General features: G+C 44.3%; 1 protein-coding gene across 4 annotated transcripts in view; it reads right to left on the bottom strand.

Moving 5' to 3' along the window:
* Window positions 1–20,476, bottom strand: part of GDPD4 (glycerophosphodiester phosphodiesterase domain containing 4) — a 205,002-nt gene that overhangs the window by 46,379 nt on the left and 138,147 nt on the right. For all 4 annotated transcript variants that reach the window (XM_077451411.1, XM_077451413.1, XM_077451414.1 and 1 more), the window contains exons 10-11: window positions 18,978–19,128; window positions 1,167–1,391 (exon numbers count right to left, since the gene is read on the bottom strand). In XM_077451411.1, the coding sequence (XP_077307537.1) occupies window positions 1,167–1,391; window positions 18,978–19,128 (376 nt within the window). The remainder of the gene's footprint in view (window positions 1–1,166; window positions 1,392–18,977; window positions 19,129–20,476) is intronic.

Raw genomic sequence — 20,476 nt, 5'->3', positions numbered from 1 at the left:
TTACAAGACAGTCGGCACAGGGATACATGGCCCCCTTGTGGCCCAGTGTGGAGAATATTGTTCCCTAGTCAGCCATAACTGAAGACCCCCTGGTGGCTATTAAAAGAATGGAGGTTGTTTGCTTTGCTTGATGTGCCTTCTTTTCTGCAATTGGAGGTGAGAGTTCTGGCAGCCCTTAGTCTCCTGTGTTTTAGAAGTACCTTTTACCTGCTGTTTTTCTAAAAGAACTTGTCCTTGTCCATCCCTGGCAGGTACTAGAATGTAGTCCAGTTAGGTGCATTAAGTGTCAGTTCTCTCTCGGAACCAGCCCAGTGGGAGTGTCACTCTTGCTATGCATTCTGGGAGAGGGTACGTAAGGTGCTGATGTCACGTGCTTCGGGGTTCCCGTCCAGAAGTGCTTTCTGACTGTTTGGTCCCGGTCCTCCTGACCAGCCCCCAGGGCTCTCATGGCCTAGGATGCGGATCCATCCGACTCCAAGTCTCGGGGCTGGCTGGCCCGAGGCAAAACAACTGAAAGAAGAGGCCCAGCAACTGTGAAAGCATCCAGGGGAGGACTCTTCGGGAGAAGGCCACGCAAAGGTTGGCTTCTCAGCATGAGCCTGGAGGCTAAGTTGAAAGACCCCAAGCGAATCTAATCTCATGCGGTATCCCCGGACCGGCTGCAAGATACTGGTACCGTACAAGGGTTCTCTAAGCTGTCTACATCACTTCAGCTTTATTCAAGTGTTCTGCAACAAGTCTGTTGTCTGATTTAAACACCCTGTTGGCTGCTAGGCCTGGTGAGAGAAGGACTATCCGATAAGGGTGAGGATCCAGCTGTGAATGGCTAATCTCTGGATTTCCTAATGTGAGAGACTCTTTTGTCTGCTTGATTCAGTTCAAGAGTACCTGGACTTTTCTACCTAAACCCTCTAACCCTACTTTGAGAGACTGTGTTAGTTTATTCTTTTTTGCAAATAAAAATCCCTTAAGCAGATCTGGCGTAAGTCTCTGCAGTTCTTGGTCTATCTACCTCGGGAAACCCCTATACATACACAAGGTCAAGAAGGGTAACGGTAAGCCCAATTAAATCAGCTGCTCCTTCGGGGGTCAGTGCTACAATACTATAGGTACATCATGACTATATTCAAAGTGGATTTCTGATGGCTTCTAATGTTATTTCCTACCAGCTTGGGATCAATAGTAGTCTCATTGAGAATAACGTCCAGCGTCCGATTAATCCAGGAATCCCTGTAGGGGTGATCCTTCGGGGGGCGGTACAGGTCAAAGATCACTGTCTTATTGGCACGTTCTGCAAGCTTTAGGTAGTCACTCAGCTTAGCAATGGATTGGTTCCTGGCAGTCTGCTGGTCTTCATCAGAAAGAGGATCCATGGAGGAAAACGGTGGTTTCTGGAGAACACACAAATCATTCAATAAATTAGGAGGTCGCTATACCCTAAACAAAAACGCACAATTAAAAAAGCTACTACTAACAGTCAGAGCTACAATAGGTACCTGGAAGGTCCGTAACTGCACCACAACCATGCACGTGGATGATTGGGCCTCACCGCCACACAGGGGTTTTTGCTTTGTGTTAACCCATGGGTGTACAATCTGCAGCCCTCTAGGTGTTGCGGAACTAAAAGTCCCATGATGCATTGCAAGGCTAGTCCCTTTGCAAGGCTAACAGTTGCAAGCATGGCTCCTAAAAGCAGAGGCATGATGGGATTTGTAGTTTTGCAACAGCTGCAGGGCCGCAGTTGGACACCTATGTGTTAACCAAAGGCCAAACAGGGTAACACAATAATACCTGGCAATAAGAGATTCAGACAATTTACCATTTTTATTTTGTCAAATGTTTGGTGAAATTTCCATTGTTTTGGCCCAAAGTTTGCCATTTTGGAGAAAAACATTGCAGTCAAGTGGGTAGGCAAAATTAAGGAGGTTTTAAAGGGTTTGATGCACTTTAAATGGCTACTGAGGTTTTTTTTTTTTTTTTTTTAGCATATTTTGTTGTATGACAATTTTTTCACAATAAAAAAAAGAAAAGGTTGAAAACCAGAAAAAAAAAATGTGGCAGAGTGTTAAATCAGATATGACTTTATCAGGATCCCTATATTACCATACTATAGAATTGTACTTATATGGGACTTTAATTATGCCTCCAATAGTCAACAAACAAGAATTAAAATATACTTATTATTTATTCCAACATAGTTTAAAGTTGGAAAAAACATACAACATTAACCACTTCAGCCCCAAACCATTTGGTTGGCCAAAGACCAGAGCACCTTTTGCGATTCGACACTGCGTCGCTTTAACTGACAATTGCGCGGTCATGCGACGTGGCTTCCAAACAAAACTGACGTCCTTTTTTCCCCACAAATAGAGCTTTCTTTTGGTGGCATTTGATCACCTTTGAGTTTTTAATTTTTTTTCGCTATAAACAAAAAAAGAGCGACAATTTTGAAAAAGAAAGCAATTATTTTTTACTTTTTTGTTATAATAAATATCCCCAAAAAATATATAAAACATTTTTTCCCCCTCAGTTTAGGTCGATATGTATTCTTTGACATATTTTTGGTAAAAAAAAGTCGCAATAAGTGTTTATTGATTGGTTTGTGCAAAAGTTATTTTTTTTACTAGTAATGTCGGCAAAAGGTGATTTTTATCATGACTGCAACATTATAGCGGACAGATCGGACAATTTTGACACATTTTTGCGACCATTCACATTTATACAGCGATCGGTGCGAACAAAAATGCATTGATTACTGTGTAAATGTGACTGGCAGTGAAGGGGTTAACACTGGGTGGCGCTGTAGGGGTTAAGTGTGTCCTAGGGAGTGATTCTAACTGTGGGGGGGAGGATCTACGTGTGACACATCACTGATCATTGCTCCCGATTACAGGGAGCTGTGATCTGTGTACTGTCACTAGGCAGAACAGGGAAATGCTTGTTTACAATAGCATTTCCCCGTTCTTCCTCTCCGTGAGATGATCGCGGGTTTTCTCAATTTCGCGGGACACGCAATCCTACTCACAGAGCTCATGCACGCGATGGCACGGCAGCAAATTGAAAGGGACGTACAGGTACGCCTATTTGCACAGCTGTGCCATTCTGCCGATGTATATCTACATGCCGGGAACCGGCTAAAAAACCCATCATATATGTGAAGAGGTCATTTTATAAACGTTGACCTATCAACAAAACAGTATTAGAAAGTGTAAATAAGGTTGATGTGTGTTGGTCAACGCGTTTCAAATGTTTTGACTGTGTCGAAAAGATATGTTTTAAACTATGTTGAAGTAAATAATATGTATATTTTAACTCTTGTTTGTTGACTAAAGGAGCCATATTTTAATTCCCATATAAGTAACATTTTTATACAGGTACTCCTGACTTAACGACCAGGTTCCCTTCCAACGAACAGGTCTTTAAACAAACTGGTTGTTTAACGAGGAGTCATAAGTAATTAAGCATTCTTAACTACTGTACTATACTGTATTATGATAAAAAGATCTAAACACACAACTCCAGCTCAATAACTGTTTTAATTTGCATAGGTACAGAACATAAGCGAAATTTCTGTACTGTACAATAAATAAAAATTCCGTACTGCACTGTACGATATACAGCGCGTAGTTCGGGTGGGGAGAGCTGGTCGTAAATCCAAGTGGCCGTTAACCAGATACGTCGTTAAACGAGGAGTATCTGTAGTATACAAGTGTGTGTTTTTTGTTTCTTTTTTTTTGTGTAATTTATTATTATTATTATAAATTAATAAACACAAAAATTAAGAAAAAACAAAAAAAAACAAATGCATTCCTATGTATTTTCTCTTTGAATATTATATTTTAAAAATGTTTTATTTATTTACTTTTTTTGCTGTATTTTTTCTTACTGTGAAAAATCTTCAAACAACAAAATACAAAATAAAAGGAAAAAAAAACACAAAGAAGAGTGCCATGAATATACTTTGTGCCTATTTTATTTTATTATGTGATGCTTTTATCACTCTGTGTGTGACTGTGTGGTCTTTGTTTACCAACAAATCACAATGTCTGCTTTATTATTATTTTTTATTTTTTGTCATGATAACTTTGCCGCATTGTGCAATTAGTGGAAATTTTCACCACAGGGTGCTCCCCTCCCATCCCTACTGGTAATTTTTCTCCGCTGTACAGAGAAATGGCTGTATAATTATTGGCTGTATATGTGCTGTGCATTAGCTTTTCTCTAGACACAGCTGGACACCGCGGAGTGCCCAGGGATTTGGAGCACTTGGGATGCAAAAGGGGACCCTAGGAATATTTATTTTCAGAACGTCTCCTTTTAAACCCTAAAGCGGAACTCCAGCTTTCCCTTCAGGCTTGCACAGTTGTAGCGGCTCCTCTCCTGTACTGAAATGACTTACTCTGATTTCACCACACACTGTGAGCTTCAAAATGCATTAGAAGCTACAGCAAGTCAGATAGGGCCCTTTTCTTGGCTGGAGGACATCCAGCACCATCTAGGCCAGTGATGGGCGAACCTTGGCATCCCAGCTGTTTTGAAACTACATTTCCCATGATGCTCATGCACTCTGCAGAGTGGATGAGTATCATGGGAAATGTAGTTCTAAAACATCTGGGATGCCAAGGTTCGCCATCACTGCTCTAGGCTTTCCTCCCCAGCCTCACTGTCCTATTTACTGTACTTCAGTCCTATCAATCATGGAGGCTCAGCATTGCATGTAGGCATTACTCAGGGTGGTCTACATACAATTACAGTCGGCCTGGAAATGCCCGGTCCTCCAGACTGACATCCACCCATCAACGCATTTTGATATTTTCATAAGCCAACTTATTGCTTGCATCAGGGCTGAGGAGTACTGAGGCCGGGGGTTGTAATGTTTTCAGGAAGCCATGTACAGCCCCCTGCCAGCCTCTCCATCCAGCCCATGGTCTGCCTGCATTGCATAGAGAAGAATGGAGACCCAATGATAATATCAGTGGGTCTAAAATAAGAAATGGAAGGGAGTCTCTAACAACAATGCAGACAGAAGCATGTTCTTTGGGGAGTGGCAGAAAGCTAGATCCCCATCAGATTTGCTTTTTCTTTCTGTGTCCTTGGTGCAGATTATCTCTCACTTCCTGCCAAGGAAAACGTATCACCATAGTGAGGGAAAATCTCTTTAGCCACTCGCCGACCAGCCGCCGTCGTTGTACAGCGGCAGGTCAGCTCTCCTGCGAGAATCGCCGTACCTTTAAAGCGGTTTGGGCGGGTGCGATGTCCACCAGCGACCTGCGATCGCCAAGTACAGAGGCAGAACGGGGATCTGCCAGTGTATACAAGGCGCATCCCCGCTCTGACAGGGGACATGTCAGAGATCTTCTGTTCCCAGTGATCGGGAGCAGCGATCTTTGTCACGTCCCTGGCAGCCCATCCCCCCAACAGTTAGAACACACCCAGGGGACACACTTAACCCCTTGATCGCCCCCTAGTGTTAACCCCTTCCCTGCCAATGTAATTTTTACACTTATCAGTGCATTTTTATCAAGCACTGATCAATGTAGTAATGTCACTGGTCCCCCAAAAATTGTTATTTGGGGTCAGATTTGTCCGCTGCAATGTCGCAGTCTCGCTAAAAAATACAGATCACCCCCATTACTAGTAAAAACAATTAAAAAATATAAAAAAAAGTCCCTAAATCTATCCTGCAGTTTGTAGATGTGATAACTTTTGCGCAAACCAATCAATATAAAGGGATATTTAGCTTAACTGCATCTATTTTATTATTGTAGCACTGACCCCCGAAGGAGCGGCTGGTTTTGCTGGGCTTACCGTTTACCTTCTGCACCTCGTTCTTGTCTAGGGGTTCCTGAGGTCGATGGCACAATAACTGCAGAGACCGACACTTGAATTCCTTTTTAGGAATTTTTATTTGCATAAACCGGAACACAGTCTCTCAGTTGGGAGTAGAGGGTATGGGTAGTAAAGTTCAGGTACTTTTGAACTGCTGACACTTGAAATGTCTCTCTCTAGATGATCCAGGGAATAGCCATTCGCAACTGGATATTTCAACTACCGGATAAATCCCTGTTTGTGGATTTAGCAGCCGACAGGTGATTTAAGCTTAGCAAAGTCTCTGCCACAGACTTGATTGTAGAACTTTAAGTTAGCACAGAAACTTATGTGTAACCCGAAGGATGAAATTAGGAACTTTCTTACAGTACTGGTATCTTGGAGCCGGTCCAGCGATACAGTAAGAATGCGGATTTACTTGGTGTCCTTTCAGCTTAGCTCCCAGGCTCTTACCGAGCAGCCAGCCTCGTGCATGGCCCTCTTCCGAAGAGTCCTCCCCTGGTTGCGTTTTGAGTTGCTGGGCCTCTCCAAACCCGAGATGGCACCAGATCACCATGAAATCCTCCTTCCAGTTACTGCGCCTTGGACTAGCCAGTCCCGAGACTCGTAAATGGATGGATCCGCACCCCAGGCCATGAAGGCCCCTGGGGGCTAGTCAGGAGGACCAGGACCCTGAAGTCAGAACATACTTCTGGACCCGAAAAACCCAGAACCACGTGACCTCAGCACCTTAAGTACCCTCTCCCGGAATACACAGCGAGACAACGCACCCACTGATTGGTTCCGAGAGAGAGATTGGTACCCAATGAGTCCAACCAGACTGCGTTCCAATGCCTGTCAGAGATGATACCTACACCTATGACCAGGCAGAACACAATACAGTCCAGCCAAACTGATGCCAGAATCACAATTTACATAATTTAACCCTAAGACCCAACTATGGTCTTATAAAAACTAAATTGACAAAACATAGCGCGTGCTCTTCAGGAGTACCGGCGCTACATTATTATATAATCAGTTTCCATTTTGTGTTTTTCCTCGTACTCCATTTCACATATTACTAGGTGCGTATTGCTAATCTAGTTTCGTTTCTCATGTTCCTGTTATCTTTTAATGTTTGATTTCTTAAAAATAAGTAGTTTCACTTTTGTCATAGGCTGTACTTGTATATGATTGGATAATTTGTATGACACGTTCAAAGGTGAGGTAGTTTCTGAAAGCCCGTTTAAATATTCACACCAAAGAATAAAGATTTAGATTTGGTCAGAGAGACTTTGTTGTCTTGTGTCATAGTCTCAATGGGCTAATCTCACAGGCCTGTGGGGCTTGAAAGTCACACCTTAACAGATATAAGGTAATATATATTAAAGAGGGATTCCACTGGAAACTGAATGACTTGTATAGCGCTATCTATGCGATTTGAATCGCCTCAGGTCGCTTTCTTGCCACTGGTGTTCATCTGCAGCTTTTACATGCCCTTTAACCTGTAGGGTCCCGACACAGTAACAACACATACAACATTGACATACACATATTATGGCCAATTTATTTATTTTTTTTGGACGGGGTCTAATTAACCTACCAGCATGTCTTTGGAGTGTGGGAGGAAACCGGAGTACCCGGTGGAAACCCATGCAGGCACAGGGAGAACATGCAAACTCCAGGCAGATAGACCACTACACCACTGTGCTGCCCTCAAAAACAAAAATATTAAAAGCCAGCAGTTATAAATACTGCAGCTGCTGACTTTTAATAAATGGACACTCACCTGTCCCAGGGTCCAGCGATGTTGGCAGCCAAGACCGATCGATCGCTCGGCTCTCGGCTGCTGCCGCCGCCATTCTCGGTGATAGAATCAGGAAGTGATGCATTGCAGCTTCACTTCCAAGCTCCCTACTGCACATGCGCGAGTCACGCAGCGCAATAGGAATGGTCCGCGCTGTCTCTGGGACCCGTGTGTGTCCCAGCAGACAGCGCACCGGGACAGGAATAGGCATCGACTCCCGTGGGAGTCTATGCCCGGAAGTGGGTGCAAATACCTGTCTTAGACAGGTATCTGTAACCCCCTCCCCCCTGAAAGGTGCCAACTGTGACACCAGAGAAGGGGAGGGTTTCCGATGAGCGGAAGTTCCACTTTAACTCACCCCTAGACTATCTACATTCCTTTCAATATACACCTATTGTGATTTTTTTTTTCCACAACATGTAGAAGAATATATATTGGCCTAAACTGATGAATAAATGTTTTTTATGTTGCTCTTTGTTTGTTTATAGTGCAAAAAAAAAAAGCAAATAAAAAAACCGCAGAAGTGATAAAACACCACCATAAGAAAGCTCTATTTGTGGGAAAAAAGGATGTCAATTTTGTTTGGGTACAACGTTGCACGACCGCGCACTTGTCAGTTAAAGCGGCGCAGTGCCGTATCGCAAAAAATGGCCTGGTCGGGAAGGGGGGCAAATCCTTCCGGTCCTTAAGTGGTTAAAGGAGCTCAGATAGTTAACAAATACTATCATAGGTTCTAATTCTTTCCCACTCCAAAACAAAAAGAAGTTTTGGATGCACATACATTATAAAGCTGGAGATTTATCTGCCTATTTGTTACCTTCCCTGGCTCTTCCGTTCCCACCTCATCAACATGCTAATAAAATGTATAACCACTTAAGGACCGGAAGGATTTGTCCCCTTAATGACCGGGCCATTTTTTGTGATTCGGCACTGCGTTACTGTAACTGACAATTGCGCGGTCCTGCGACATTGTACCCAAACAAAATTGACGTCCTTTTTTCCCCACAAATAGAGCTTTCTTTTGGTGGTATTTGATCACCTCTGCGGTTTTTATTTTTTGCACTATAAACAAAAAAATAAAAAACAACAATTTTTAAAAATAAAAAACAATATTTATTACTTTCTGCTTTAAAATATATCCAATAAAAACATTTAAAAATCAAATGTCTTCATCAGTTTAGCTCAATATGTATTCTGCTACATATTTTTATAAAAAAAAAATCCCAATAAGCGTACATTGATTGGTTTGCACAAAAGTTATAGCATGTACAAAATAGGGAATAGATTTATGACATTTTTAGTATCATTTTTTTTTTTTACTAATAATGGCTGTGATCAGCAATTTTTAGCAGGATTACGGTGGACAGATATGACACTTTTGACACTTTTTTGGGACCAGTGACATTATTACAGTGATCAGTGCTAAAAATATGCACTGATTACTGTAAAAATGTCACTGGCAGGGGAGGGGTTAACACTAGAGGGCAATCAATGGGGTTAACTGTGTTCCCTCAGTGTGTTTACTAACTGTATGGGGGACGGTCTGAATTCCGGCCAGAAAAAGACAGATGAGAGCTTTTCATTGGAAAATGCGACCGTGTGTATGTTCCACCGGAATTTAGCTGTCCAAATTTCCGCCAGCCAAAAACTGATAGCATGTTCTCAATTTTCCCAACGGAAAAACTTTCTATCGGTAATTCCGATTGAGTGTATGCAATTCCGACACGCCAAAAATCACGCATGCTCAGATTTAACTACGAGACAGAAGCTATTGGCTACTGACTATTGAACTTCCTTTTTCTAGTCCCGTCGTATGTGTTGTACGTCACCACGTTATAGCTTGAGCCGAATTCCTTCTGGAAAACCATCAGAGCTTTTACAAAAAGAATTCCGATCGTGTGTACGAGGCAATAGTCTGTAGGGTTCAATATTGAGTTGGCCCAACCTCCACCCCAAACTCATTCATCCATGTCTTTATGGACCTTGCTTTGTGCACAAATCATTTGGTGGAGGGGAGATTATGGTATGGGGTTGTTTTTCAAGGGTTGGGCTTGGCCCCTTAGTTCCAGTGAAGGGAACTCTTACGGCATCAGCATACCAAGACATTTTGGACAATTTCATGCTCCCAACTTTGTGGGAACAGTTTGGGGATGGCCCCTTCCTGTTCCAACATGACTGCACACCAAGACACAAAGCAAGGTCCATAAAGACATGGATGAGCAAGTTTGGGGTGGAGGAACTTGACTGGCCTGCACAGAGTCCTGACCTCAACCTGATAGAACACTTTTGGGATGATTAGAGCGGAGACTGCGAGCCAGGCCTTTTCATTCCACATCAGTGCCTGACCTCACAGATGCTCTTCTGGAAGAATGGTCAAACATTCCCATAGACACACTCCTAAACCTTGTGGACAGCCTTCCCAGAAGAGTTTAAGATGTTATAGCTGCAAAGGGTGGGCCAACTCAATATTGAACACTACGGACTAAGACTGGGATGCCATTAAAGTTCATGTGTGTAAAGCTGGGCCTGTGGGGGGTGTGGCTGGAATGGAGGCGTGTGAGTGTGAGTAAGAGCGGGATGAGGATGCTTGGGCTCTCTCTCCATACTGCCTCCCACCTCCCTTGATTGGGAAATGTATACCGCCTGTGCGGCCAACCTTCCCGCTACCTAACGCCGCTGCTCTGGTTCCTTGTTTAGTTCCACAGAGCCTGGGGTGATTGCGGCATCTATTGTCTACGTTCTCGGAGGCAGTCGAGAGCACCTGAAGGAGTTCCCGCTGCCGTCTCGGATCATCGCGAGACTTCAAACAAGCATCCGAAGGTAGCTTGAGGACAAGCCGGAGGAGGGCTGGCCGCCAGTTCGAGCTGATGGGGGATTCTCCGACGAGCGGGGCTGCTGCTACTAGTGCCGGGCAGTGAAAACGCCTATACAAGTCCCTACAGCATGACATGGCGCGAGTGATGAACCTAGTTTAAACCTATGATAGCCTTGGACGGGACCAGCGGAATGCCTGGACAACAGTATAGCCTGGGGCATCAGCCCAGGCGAATGGTAACCCAGGGGGGTGAGGTGGAGGTGGGGGACTACGGACATTGTTAATGATCAAGTGCAGGATAATGACTTTGTACCCCCTGTTCTGGTGAATGCTTTCTTTTTTTCTACCCCCCCCCCCCAGGGGCCGGTCTATTGGAGTCTTAAGTCAAAGTTGCTTTACTACACCGTCCAGGTTGCCGCACTTACTATAGTGAAGTAGTCGTTGCTGTTGCATGCCCCGGTTTATTGCTATATATTATTATACTTTTGTACTGGTGATCCTGCCGATATTACACTGACATTATTATGCTTAGCAAAAAAGCTATGGAGGATGTACCACATAGGGAGGGGAATCATAAAACAAGAGCAGCCAAGGAAAAATTAAATCAAGCCTCTGCGGCAGCAAAACTTGAGCGATTTGCCCATGCGACCTCCCCTGGCAGGAAAGGCCACCATCATTTAGAAGGGCAAACAAAATCGCAGGGATCGACTGGAGATAGGAGAAGTACTAGTCACTTGGTTTCAAATCCTGCTACCCCAGCTTCAGGAAGTAGAATGAATAACTTACCTCCTGGTGAGAGCAAGATCTCTCATAGTGCTGTGGATCCGCCGGTACTCCCTGGGATGGGGACCGGTGAACCCACGCTGCGAGAGATACTGCAGGCAGTTAACGAATGCAAGGACTCTATTTCAGGTCTTGACAACCAACTAAGCAATATCAAAAATGAATTACACTCTATGAGTCAACTGTTGAGCAATACTGTCGGTAGAACGACTGCACTCGAGGGAAGACTAAGCACAGTGGAGGATGAGCTCCTTCCTCTACAACGAAAAATAATAGGACTTGAGAAACAAATTACTATACAGGCATCGAAATTAGACGATATGGACAATAGAAATCGCAGGAATAATGTGCGTTTAATTGGCCTGCCAGAGGGAAGTGAGGGCCCCAATCCTATTACCTTCCTGGAGAATTGGTTTAAGGAGTTATTGGAAGACACTCCTTTTTCACCACTCTTTTCCATTGAAAGGGCCCACAGAGTCCCCTCTAGACTTCGGCCAGCAGAAGAACGCTGTAGGTCACTGATATTGAAATTTGTTAACTACAAGGACCGAATGATTCTGATGCGAAGAATCTGAGAACTAGGAGACATTTTCTATAAAGGGACTAGAGTAACATTCTATCTGGATTTTTCATTTAACTTGCAGAAACAGAGAGCCGAGTTTATCCCTATTAAACGCATTTTGCAAAAACATAAGATAACTTATGCTCTGCTGTACCCTGCTCGATTGCGAGTGTCTGCCCTGGGCTCAACCCTGTTCTTCAATTCTCCAATGGAGGCCGCAAATTGGCTGGAGGAGCAGAAAGGGACTCTGTAGAATTATTTAGTAGTGTTTTGCCCCTAGAGGTGGCTTTTGAGGGGGGGGGGGGGTGAAGAGGGGGGGTTGTGGGGGGGTTTCCCCTTTTTTTTTTTCTTTTTTTTTTTTCCTTTCCCCAAAGTTTGGTAGGACCAGAAACCTTAAGTATGGGAATGTTATGTTGGGGTGTGATGTGCCACTGACAGTCACTTAGTGCGGGGAGGGAGGGGGAGTGGGACGTGGACATCATTATGATTGTCTATGCCTCCTAGGGACGCAATGATTGGGTGTCCTGGCCCCCCCCCCCCCTTCTTCCCTTTTTTCCTCTTTTTTTTTTTTATTACACTTTTTAGCAAGTTTGAACTCACAAATAGTTGCAAGTTAATTGACAATGTATATTATGTTATGTATGAGCACTTACTATGAGATAGGGAGAGGGGGAGATGGGGATTATAGCACAATAACGACATATACGTCTTCTTTTTGAAAGAATGTACTATTAGATAGTTTGAACTCACAAATAGTTGCAAGTTAATTGACAATGTATGCTATGCTATGTACGAGTACTTATTAGGGGATAGGGGGAGATGGAGACTATAGCACGGCACAATAACGGTATATATGTTTTATTTTTTCTTAGGTTGTAATATACGAGTGAGGAGGGGGTTAAATATATAGGTTAGGTAGGAGAGGGGTAAATATATAGGCTAGGCAGGTGTGATTACCTGGCCCAGAGTGATAGACATGAAATAAGAGACTATATTGCATGACTTAAAGCGGAGGTCCACCCTAAAATGGACCTCCGCTCATCGGAATCCCCCCCCCCCTTCGGCGCCACAATCGGCACCTTTCAGGGGGGAGGGGGGTGCAGTTACCTGGATAATCCAGGTAACTGCACCCACTTCCGGGCTAGCTCTCTGCGGAAAGGGGCGTACGTTACGCCCCTTTCCGCAAGCGCCCGCCCCCTTCAGCAAGTGCCCCGCTGCCTGCTGGGAAACACACAGCTCCCAGAGGCAGCGGGGACCGTCCGGATTGCGCCGCGCGGCTCGCGCATGCGCAGTAGGGAACCGGGAAATGAAGCCGAAAGGCTCCATTTCCTGATTCCCATACCCAAGATGGCGGCGGCACGAGCGAGCGATCGGCTTCGGGTGCCGACATCGCGGGCGCGCTGGACAGGTAAGTGTCACTATTTAAAAGCCAGCAGCTGCAGTATTTGTAGCTGCTGGCTTTTAAAAAAAAAAAAAAACGCGGAGTCCCGGTGGACTCCCGCTTTAAAGATATGTTTGTTAAGGTTGGGATTGAGGGATACTGATTGATAGGGGTCCCTCATTTCTTGGCCTTCACCTTTTTTTCCTCCTTTTTTTTCCCTCCCCCCCCCCCCTCTTTTTTCCCTTTTTTTTCTCCCTTTTTTTTTTCCTTACCTTCCCCCCCCCCCCGTTTTTCTTCTTTTCTTGTTCTTATTCTTTCCTCCTTGTGATCGAGGGGGGATAAATCTAAGCCACAACAGGCCATGACACTTAGATACTGTTCTCAGACCTTGGGAGGTTGGGTTAATGGGGGGGGGGAGTAGAGAGCTTGGGCATCTTTTGGATGAGTTTTGGAGTATGTGGGCCACAATAGAGACCCCTAAGGGATGCTCAAATGGGCAGGGGGGATGGGGGGAACTTCGAACACACACTGTAGGTATAGGAGGAATGGTGGACGTGGGGGAGCGTGGGGGAGGCGGGGCGGGGGGGCCCATCGAGGGAGGATGGGTTTCCTTTCCCCCCTCCTCCCCCTATCCCCAGCCGATCTAGCAACTATCAATGTTCATGAGCAGAGTGAGTATCATCTCATGGAATGTGAGGGGTTTGGGGGACCTAAAGAAGAGAGCTGCGGTTATGTTGGAAACTGAGAGGGGAGGCCCTGGCTTACTCTTTTTTCAAGAGACGCACTTAACCCCTAGTACAGCCCCACAGCTAAACAACCGGAAATTCCAGGCATACTATCACTCCTTCCACACATCATACTCAAGGGGAGTGAGTGTTTTAGTCAGGAGGGGTACGGATTTTCTATGCAAGGAGTCCTCTATTGATGAGGAGGGTAGATTTGTTTTCCTATATGGTTTAATTGGCAGGCAACACTATATCTTAGCCAACATTTATATACCCCCTCCTTTTAAGTTGGAGGTTATGTATAAATTGCTGGCGTTCTGCTTGGATAAACCAGGAGTCCCGTGGATAGTACTAGGTGATTTTAACGAAACATTAGATAGGAGCCTAGATAGATAGATAGACAGGGCGACTGCAGGGATTTTTATCAGAAATAGGACTGAGCGATTTATGGCGAATGCGACATCCTTATGAGAGGCAGTACTCCTGTTTCTCTAGTACTTACTATACCTTATCAAGAATAGATATGGTCTTCGGGAACAAAGAGGCATCAGAGTTGGTACAGGATATAGAATGCGGTGCAAGGGGGATCTCAGATCATTCCCCCTTGTCCATTATTGTGAGTACGGGAGTCAGAACTGGCCCAGGGGAGTGGAGGATAAACCCCGGCTGGCTGGAGTTAATTGGTAGCCCAAGCCCTCCTCTGGATAAGATTAGGGAATTTCTCCAAATCAATAAGGGTACAGCCGTACCCGGAATAGTCTGGGACTCCCTAAAAGCTTATATTAGAGGCATACTAATACAGCAAATTGCAATAATTAAGAGGAAAACCCGAGAACAGGAGATGGCAATAAGAAATGATGTTACTCAGGCAGAGAGAGCATACATAGAAGCCCCATCACCCGATAGGCAGAAGGTATGGCTGGATAGTCAACAAGTTTACAAAATGGCACTTTTAAAGAAGGCAGAGAACAGGCGTATATTTCAACGTCAGCATTATTTTGGCGAAGGGGAGAGGGTGGGTCGAGCCCTCTCCCTTTTGGTCCAAACTAATAGCTCCCCTACAGCAGTCCAAGTGATTAAGACGCCAAATGGCGATCTCATTTCCAGCCCCCCTGCGATCATGAAGGTACTCCATGATTATTATAACAACTTATATAAATCAGTTACACAGGGCCAGGGTAGCTTAGCTACTGACTTCTTACATCAAACAGCAATTCCAACACTATTAGAACAGGACAAAATGAGCCTCGAACTACCACTTACGCTGGAGGAGCTAAAAAACGCAGTGGCCGAAATGCCCAACTATAAATCCCCAGGTCCAGATGGGCTGCCACTAGAAATCTACAAGCGCTATGGTGAAGTGCTATTGCCGGAACTCTTGGAGACATTGAACCATGCACTGGAGGTGGATGAACTTCCCGCCTCGATGCTGGAAGCCAACATCATCTTAATACTCAAGGAGGGGAAGGACCAACAGGAAGTCTCATCATATCGGCCAATATCCTTGCTGTGTTCCGACATTAAAATACTAGCCAAGGCCCTAGCGACCCGTCTAAATAAATACATCCATAAACTAATACATCCAGACCAGTCAGGTTTTATTCTCGGTAGGGCAACCAGCACTAATATCAGAAGAATTTTCCTTAATGTCCAAACACCCAGGGATAATGATGGGCCGGGAGCTATTTTAGCCCTAGATGCTACTAAGGCTTTTGATAGCCTGGAATGGGGCTATCTGTGGGGTGTGTTGGAGAGGTTTGGTTTCGGCCCTCTATTTACCCAATGGATAAAACTACTCTACAATAAGCCCAGGGCAAAATTTAAGCTGAGAACTGAATTCTCTGAAGCGATCCAGCTGGAGAGGGGAACAAGACAGGGGTGCCCGTTGTCTCCCCTCTTGTTTGCATTAGCTATGGAACCCCTGGCTGTCCTGGCAAGATCATGCCCGGACATCCAGGGATTCCGACGCGGAGTAGGGGAAGACAAAATCGCTCTATTCGCGGATGATGTCTTGTTTTTCATTGGGGACATGAATTCTACTTTGAATAGGGTTGTGCAGATGATGGGGGAGTTTGGGCAACAATCTGGCCTGGTAATCAATTGGAGCAAATCAGCTCTCCTGCCATTGACCAGACCCGGGGACCAATTGCCGCCTATAATTACAGGCCTAGAGGTGGTGCCCAGGTTGAAGTACTTGGGTATCTGGATCTCTGGGGAAGTAAACCAGTATGTTAATGAGAATCTAGCACCATTATTGACGAAATTGAAACAGAGAGTCAATAGTTGGTGTGGCCTTTCTCTCTCCGTGGCGGGGCGCTGCAATTTAATTAAAATGATCTGGCAGCCACAAATATTATACATTTTATATAACTCCCCAATCTGGATTAACCAGAAGTGGTTCAAAAAAATGGAATCGCTCTTCTGGGATCTAATTTGGAAGAAGGGGCATGCTCGGATTGGGTTGCAGACGATGCAGCTCCCCATCGCGAGGGGAGGAATGGCATACCACATTTGAGAGCATACTTTCTGGCTGCCCAACTCCAGCATTTAGCTGGGGCAGGGCTCCAAGAGGGAGGGTCCCCAAATCATAAATTGATGATGGTTGGGGCACCCCATAAGTCACTGGCTGAGGTCTTGGAGGCCAATTCATTTGCTCATAGATGCCCTACCAACGCATTAATGAGGAAGGTGTGGCAGATAGTAAAGCAATCCATGGGATATGTGGGAGCAACCGCCTAAACTCCTCTATGGCATAACGGAAACCTGGGTGAATTAAACAATATAGATAGATCTTTAGAATGGGAAAGGCAAGGGATTAACAGGTTGGTGCAACTATATGAAGGGAATGTTATGAAATCCTTCGAAGACCTTAGACAGGAATTTGGTATTTCCAATAAGTCATTTTACAAATATTTACAGCTGAGGCATGGAATTCAAGCTCAATATGGGTCACTCGTTATTGAGAGGACTGAAATCCCCTTGCTCCAGGGACTTATGGATCAAAGGCAAGCAAAAGGCCAGATCTGTAGGCTATACATAAAGATTAGGGAAAGGATCCTGAAGGGAGAGGGCCCTGACAAGAGTAGGAGGGGGTGGACAGGGGATGTGGGGCCGATAACCCAGGAGCAATGGGATGAGACCCTCGAACAGGGGAGTTTGGTATCTATATCTCCATCACGTCCCACTTGTTCCTTATATATAGGGCATATTACACCCCCTACAAGATGTGGAAAATGGGTAGAAAACCTAGAGACGATTGCCCCAGATGTGGGGCATCGGGGGATCTTTTCCATATGGTATGGAAATGCCCAAAACTGTATAGGTACTGGATAGGAATAGTACATAGAATAAATAGGATTTTTAAGACCACCCTGAAACCAGAGGCCAGGATTGCTTACTGGGGATCTTGGAGGAGGACAGAATTTCCCCTCCAACTAAGATGTCCATACTAAGGTGCTTGTACCAGGCTAGACGGTTGATAGCAATAAATTGGCAAGCCAAAAATCCCCCTGTACTTGAACAATGGGTTAATGCAATCAATTCCACAATTTGGTGTGAAAGAGCAAAGTTTATAAAACAAAACAACTTAAAAAAATTTGGGGCACTATGGAATCCTTGGCTGATCAACATGGGCTACCCCCTGGGTGAGGCTGCTGAGGGGGGGTCCTAGTATCTGCCTGGCTGGCTTGTGGCAGGGGGCCTTTCTCCCCCCCCCCCGGTGGACCTCCTCATGGGGGTGCCCTCGGGGGGGGATGGGGGGGCCTCTTTGTCCGCCTTTTGTTCCTTTTTTCTTTCTCTGCATTGATTGGTGTCCATCACCATCCAACCAGCCAACCATGATTGGCGTGGCTGGTACTAGCAGTGTGTGTTTGAAGAGGGGGTCGGGGGAAAAATTGTATGGCGAGCCTGTGGCAACGTGTGGGTTGTGTGCAGCTTCCCTATTGTATTACTTATGTATGAAATTAAGATTTTTGTGAACTGTGAAAATTATTGTTAATTTGTGTTGAAAATTTTTTAATAAAGAAGAATTAGTTAAAAAAAAAAAGTTCATGTGTGTAAGGGAATACTTTTGACAATATAGTGTATCAGCAACATGAAGTGTTGGGTTTACACATTCTTTAAATAAAACCTGTTTTCATTACATACCCACAAGTGATGCTGAGCTCCCACGATTGAAAGAACTGAAATCCGGTAAATGGAAGGGGTGGGCCAGGGACAGTCAGGCTGGGGAGCTAGCTGATGCTGGTCGTTCTCCAGGTAGGAAATGAGGCGGTGATTTGCTGCAGCTTCTAATGAATATTGTGAGAAGCTCACAGTGTGCAGTGAAATCAGAGAAATGCTGGCCATACATTATACAATTTTCTTCTATAGATTTCCTTTAGATTTACCAAAACCATATAATATGAGTTCAAATCTAAACACTTTCAATTTGTGTGCAATCAGACAGCCCCTTGTACAACACAGTTGAAGGTAAATCTAAAGGAAATTGAATAAGAAAATTGTATGGTGTATGGCCAGCTTTCGTCATTTCAGTACAGGAGATGAGACTGTACAACTGTGCAAGGGAAAGCTGGAGGTTAGATTTAGAGCTTAAAAGAGGAATATAACCTGATGACAGGAACTTGTATAACCAATCAAAATAAATCCCTGGAACTATTGGGTTGCATTCACATCTAGCGAGCGTCATGTTTTTTGCACGACGTGTACTGCAGCCCATTCATTTATATGGACTGTACTACGCTCCAAAAACACGCCAAAGTAGCTCCTGACTCCTTTTTTTCACTGCTGATGACTTTTTCATATTTTTGAACAGCGCACCTTTACGCGTTTTATGGGTGTATTGCCACACACAGTTTTCTTAGTACATTACATATATGGCACCCAAGTGCACAATTTTGGCACGTTTCGGAAACATTTGGTTTTCTGCGTGTTTTCAATACACTCAGATGTGAACGGGGCCTTAGTCCTATGACCGTATTGTGCTGAATGTTTTCGGCACCCCAAAGCTAACAGGCATGCATGCAGCAAAAAATGGTGATCTGGCATGTCTGTACACACACTTGTCCCAATGTAGCACAGGTGAGGAGTCACGGTACCTGTGTGAACCATTTTCCGGCATTGAGAGTCTCCAACAGGTCCCAGGGCAACATGGCGGCGTTGGCGTTAGTCAGGTTGGGATAAACCTCTTGGATGTTTGTTGTTCTCTTCAAAGTGCTGTCATGCATGAGGAACGGGACCCCGTCATAGCTGAAAGAGCAAGAAGGACATTCACTGATTTTTTTTTTTTTATCAGTTATATTAGAGCTGCACGATTAATCGTTAAAAAAACGCGATCTCAATTCATCCCCCCTGATGATCTCTCCTGCTGAGAATAGGCATTCTTTCATATAAACAAGTGGAGAGATTATCTGCTCAATCAGCTGTCAAAAGAAAGCAACCTGGGCAATCTGCCAAGTGTAGAACTTGAAACATTGTAACTAATGCTTACTTCTTAGATCAAAGGGAAAGAACTTCTTGTGTAAACAAATAATCTGGGCAGTCTGCCAAGCTTTCAACCAGGAAGTTTAACCACTTAAAGTCTAAATCTTTTTCTGACACTTCTTTCTTAAGTTGAAATCAATATTTTTTGCTAGAAAATTACTTGGAACCCCCAAACATTTTATATATATATATGTGGGGGATGAGCTGATGGAGAAAGTAAAACAGTGTATTAGTTAGAAGTAGGATAGGCTTTTTTAAAGAGAAGTTTTTTCACGGATTGTCTAAAGATGGACAGATTAGGAGACAGTCAGACAGATTGGGGTAGGGAGTTCCAAAGGATGGGACAGGCTCTGTAGAAATCTTGGAGGCAAGCATGGGAGGAGGTGACAAGGAAGCTAGAGAGCAGGAGGTCTTGGGATTCCCCTCCTGCCCAGGCCCCCCTCCCTCGTACGATCAGTACTGATTGCTCCTGTGTCGTTTCATAGTGAAAGCATAATAAACTGTGCTTCCTATGCTTCAGATTGTGAATGAACAGGAAGCCGCTCAGCACAGAGCACATCCCATTAATTCACTGTCCAGTGCAGCTGAGAAAGGAACTGAGGAATCACTGATATTTCCCAAAAGCGTGTGTATGTGTATATATATATATATATATATATATATATATATATATATATATATATATACACACACACACACTATCTCACAAAAGTACACCCCTCACATTTTTGTAAATATTTTATTATATCTTTTCATGTGACAACACTGAAGAAATGACACTTTACTACAATGTAAAGTAGTGAGTGTACAGCTTGTATAACAGTGTAAATTTGCTGTCCCCTCAAAATAACTCAACATACAGCCATTAATGTCTAAACCGCTGCCAACAAAAGTGAGTACACCTCTAAGTGAAAATGTCCAAATTGGGCCCAAAGTGTCAATATTTTGTGTGGCATATAGAAGAGAATAGGGTTGGGACAAATTGCCTCCATCCCTGTTTGATAATAAAGAGCGAGGTTGGGACTTTGTGTGAAGGGCGCAGTTAGGAAGAAAAAATAGACTATATTTCTTTAGTGATGTTATATTTATTTTAATATTGCACATGTATACACAT

Source organism: Lithobates pipiens, unplaced genomic scaffold (assembly GCF_037356315.1).
Source record: "Lithobates pipiens isolate NorthernLeopardFrog02 unplaced genomic scaffold, aLitPip1_a1.2 Scaffold_23, whole genome shotgun sequence".
In the NCBI taxonomy this organism is placed as follows: Eukaryota; Metazoa; Chordata; class Amphibia; order Anura; family Ranidae; genus Lithobates; species Lithobates pipiens.
Note: the sequence above shows the minus strand (reverse complement) of the source record. Positions and strands in the feature narration are given on the sequence as shown.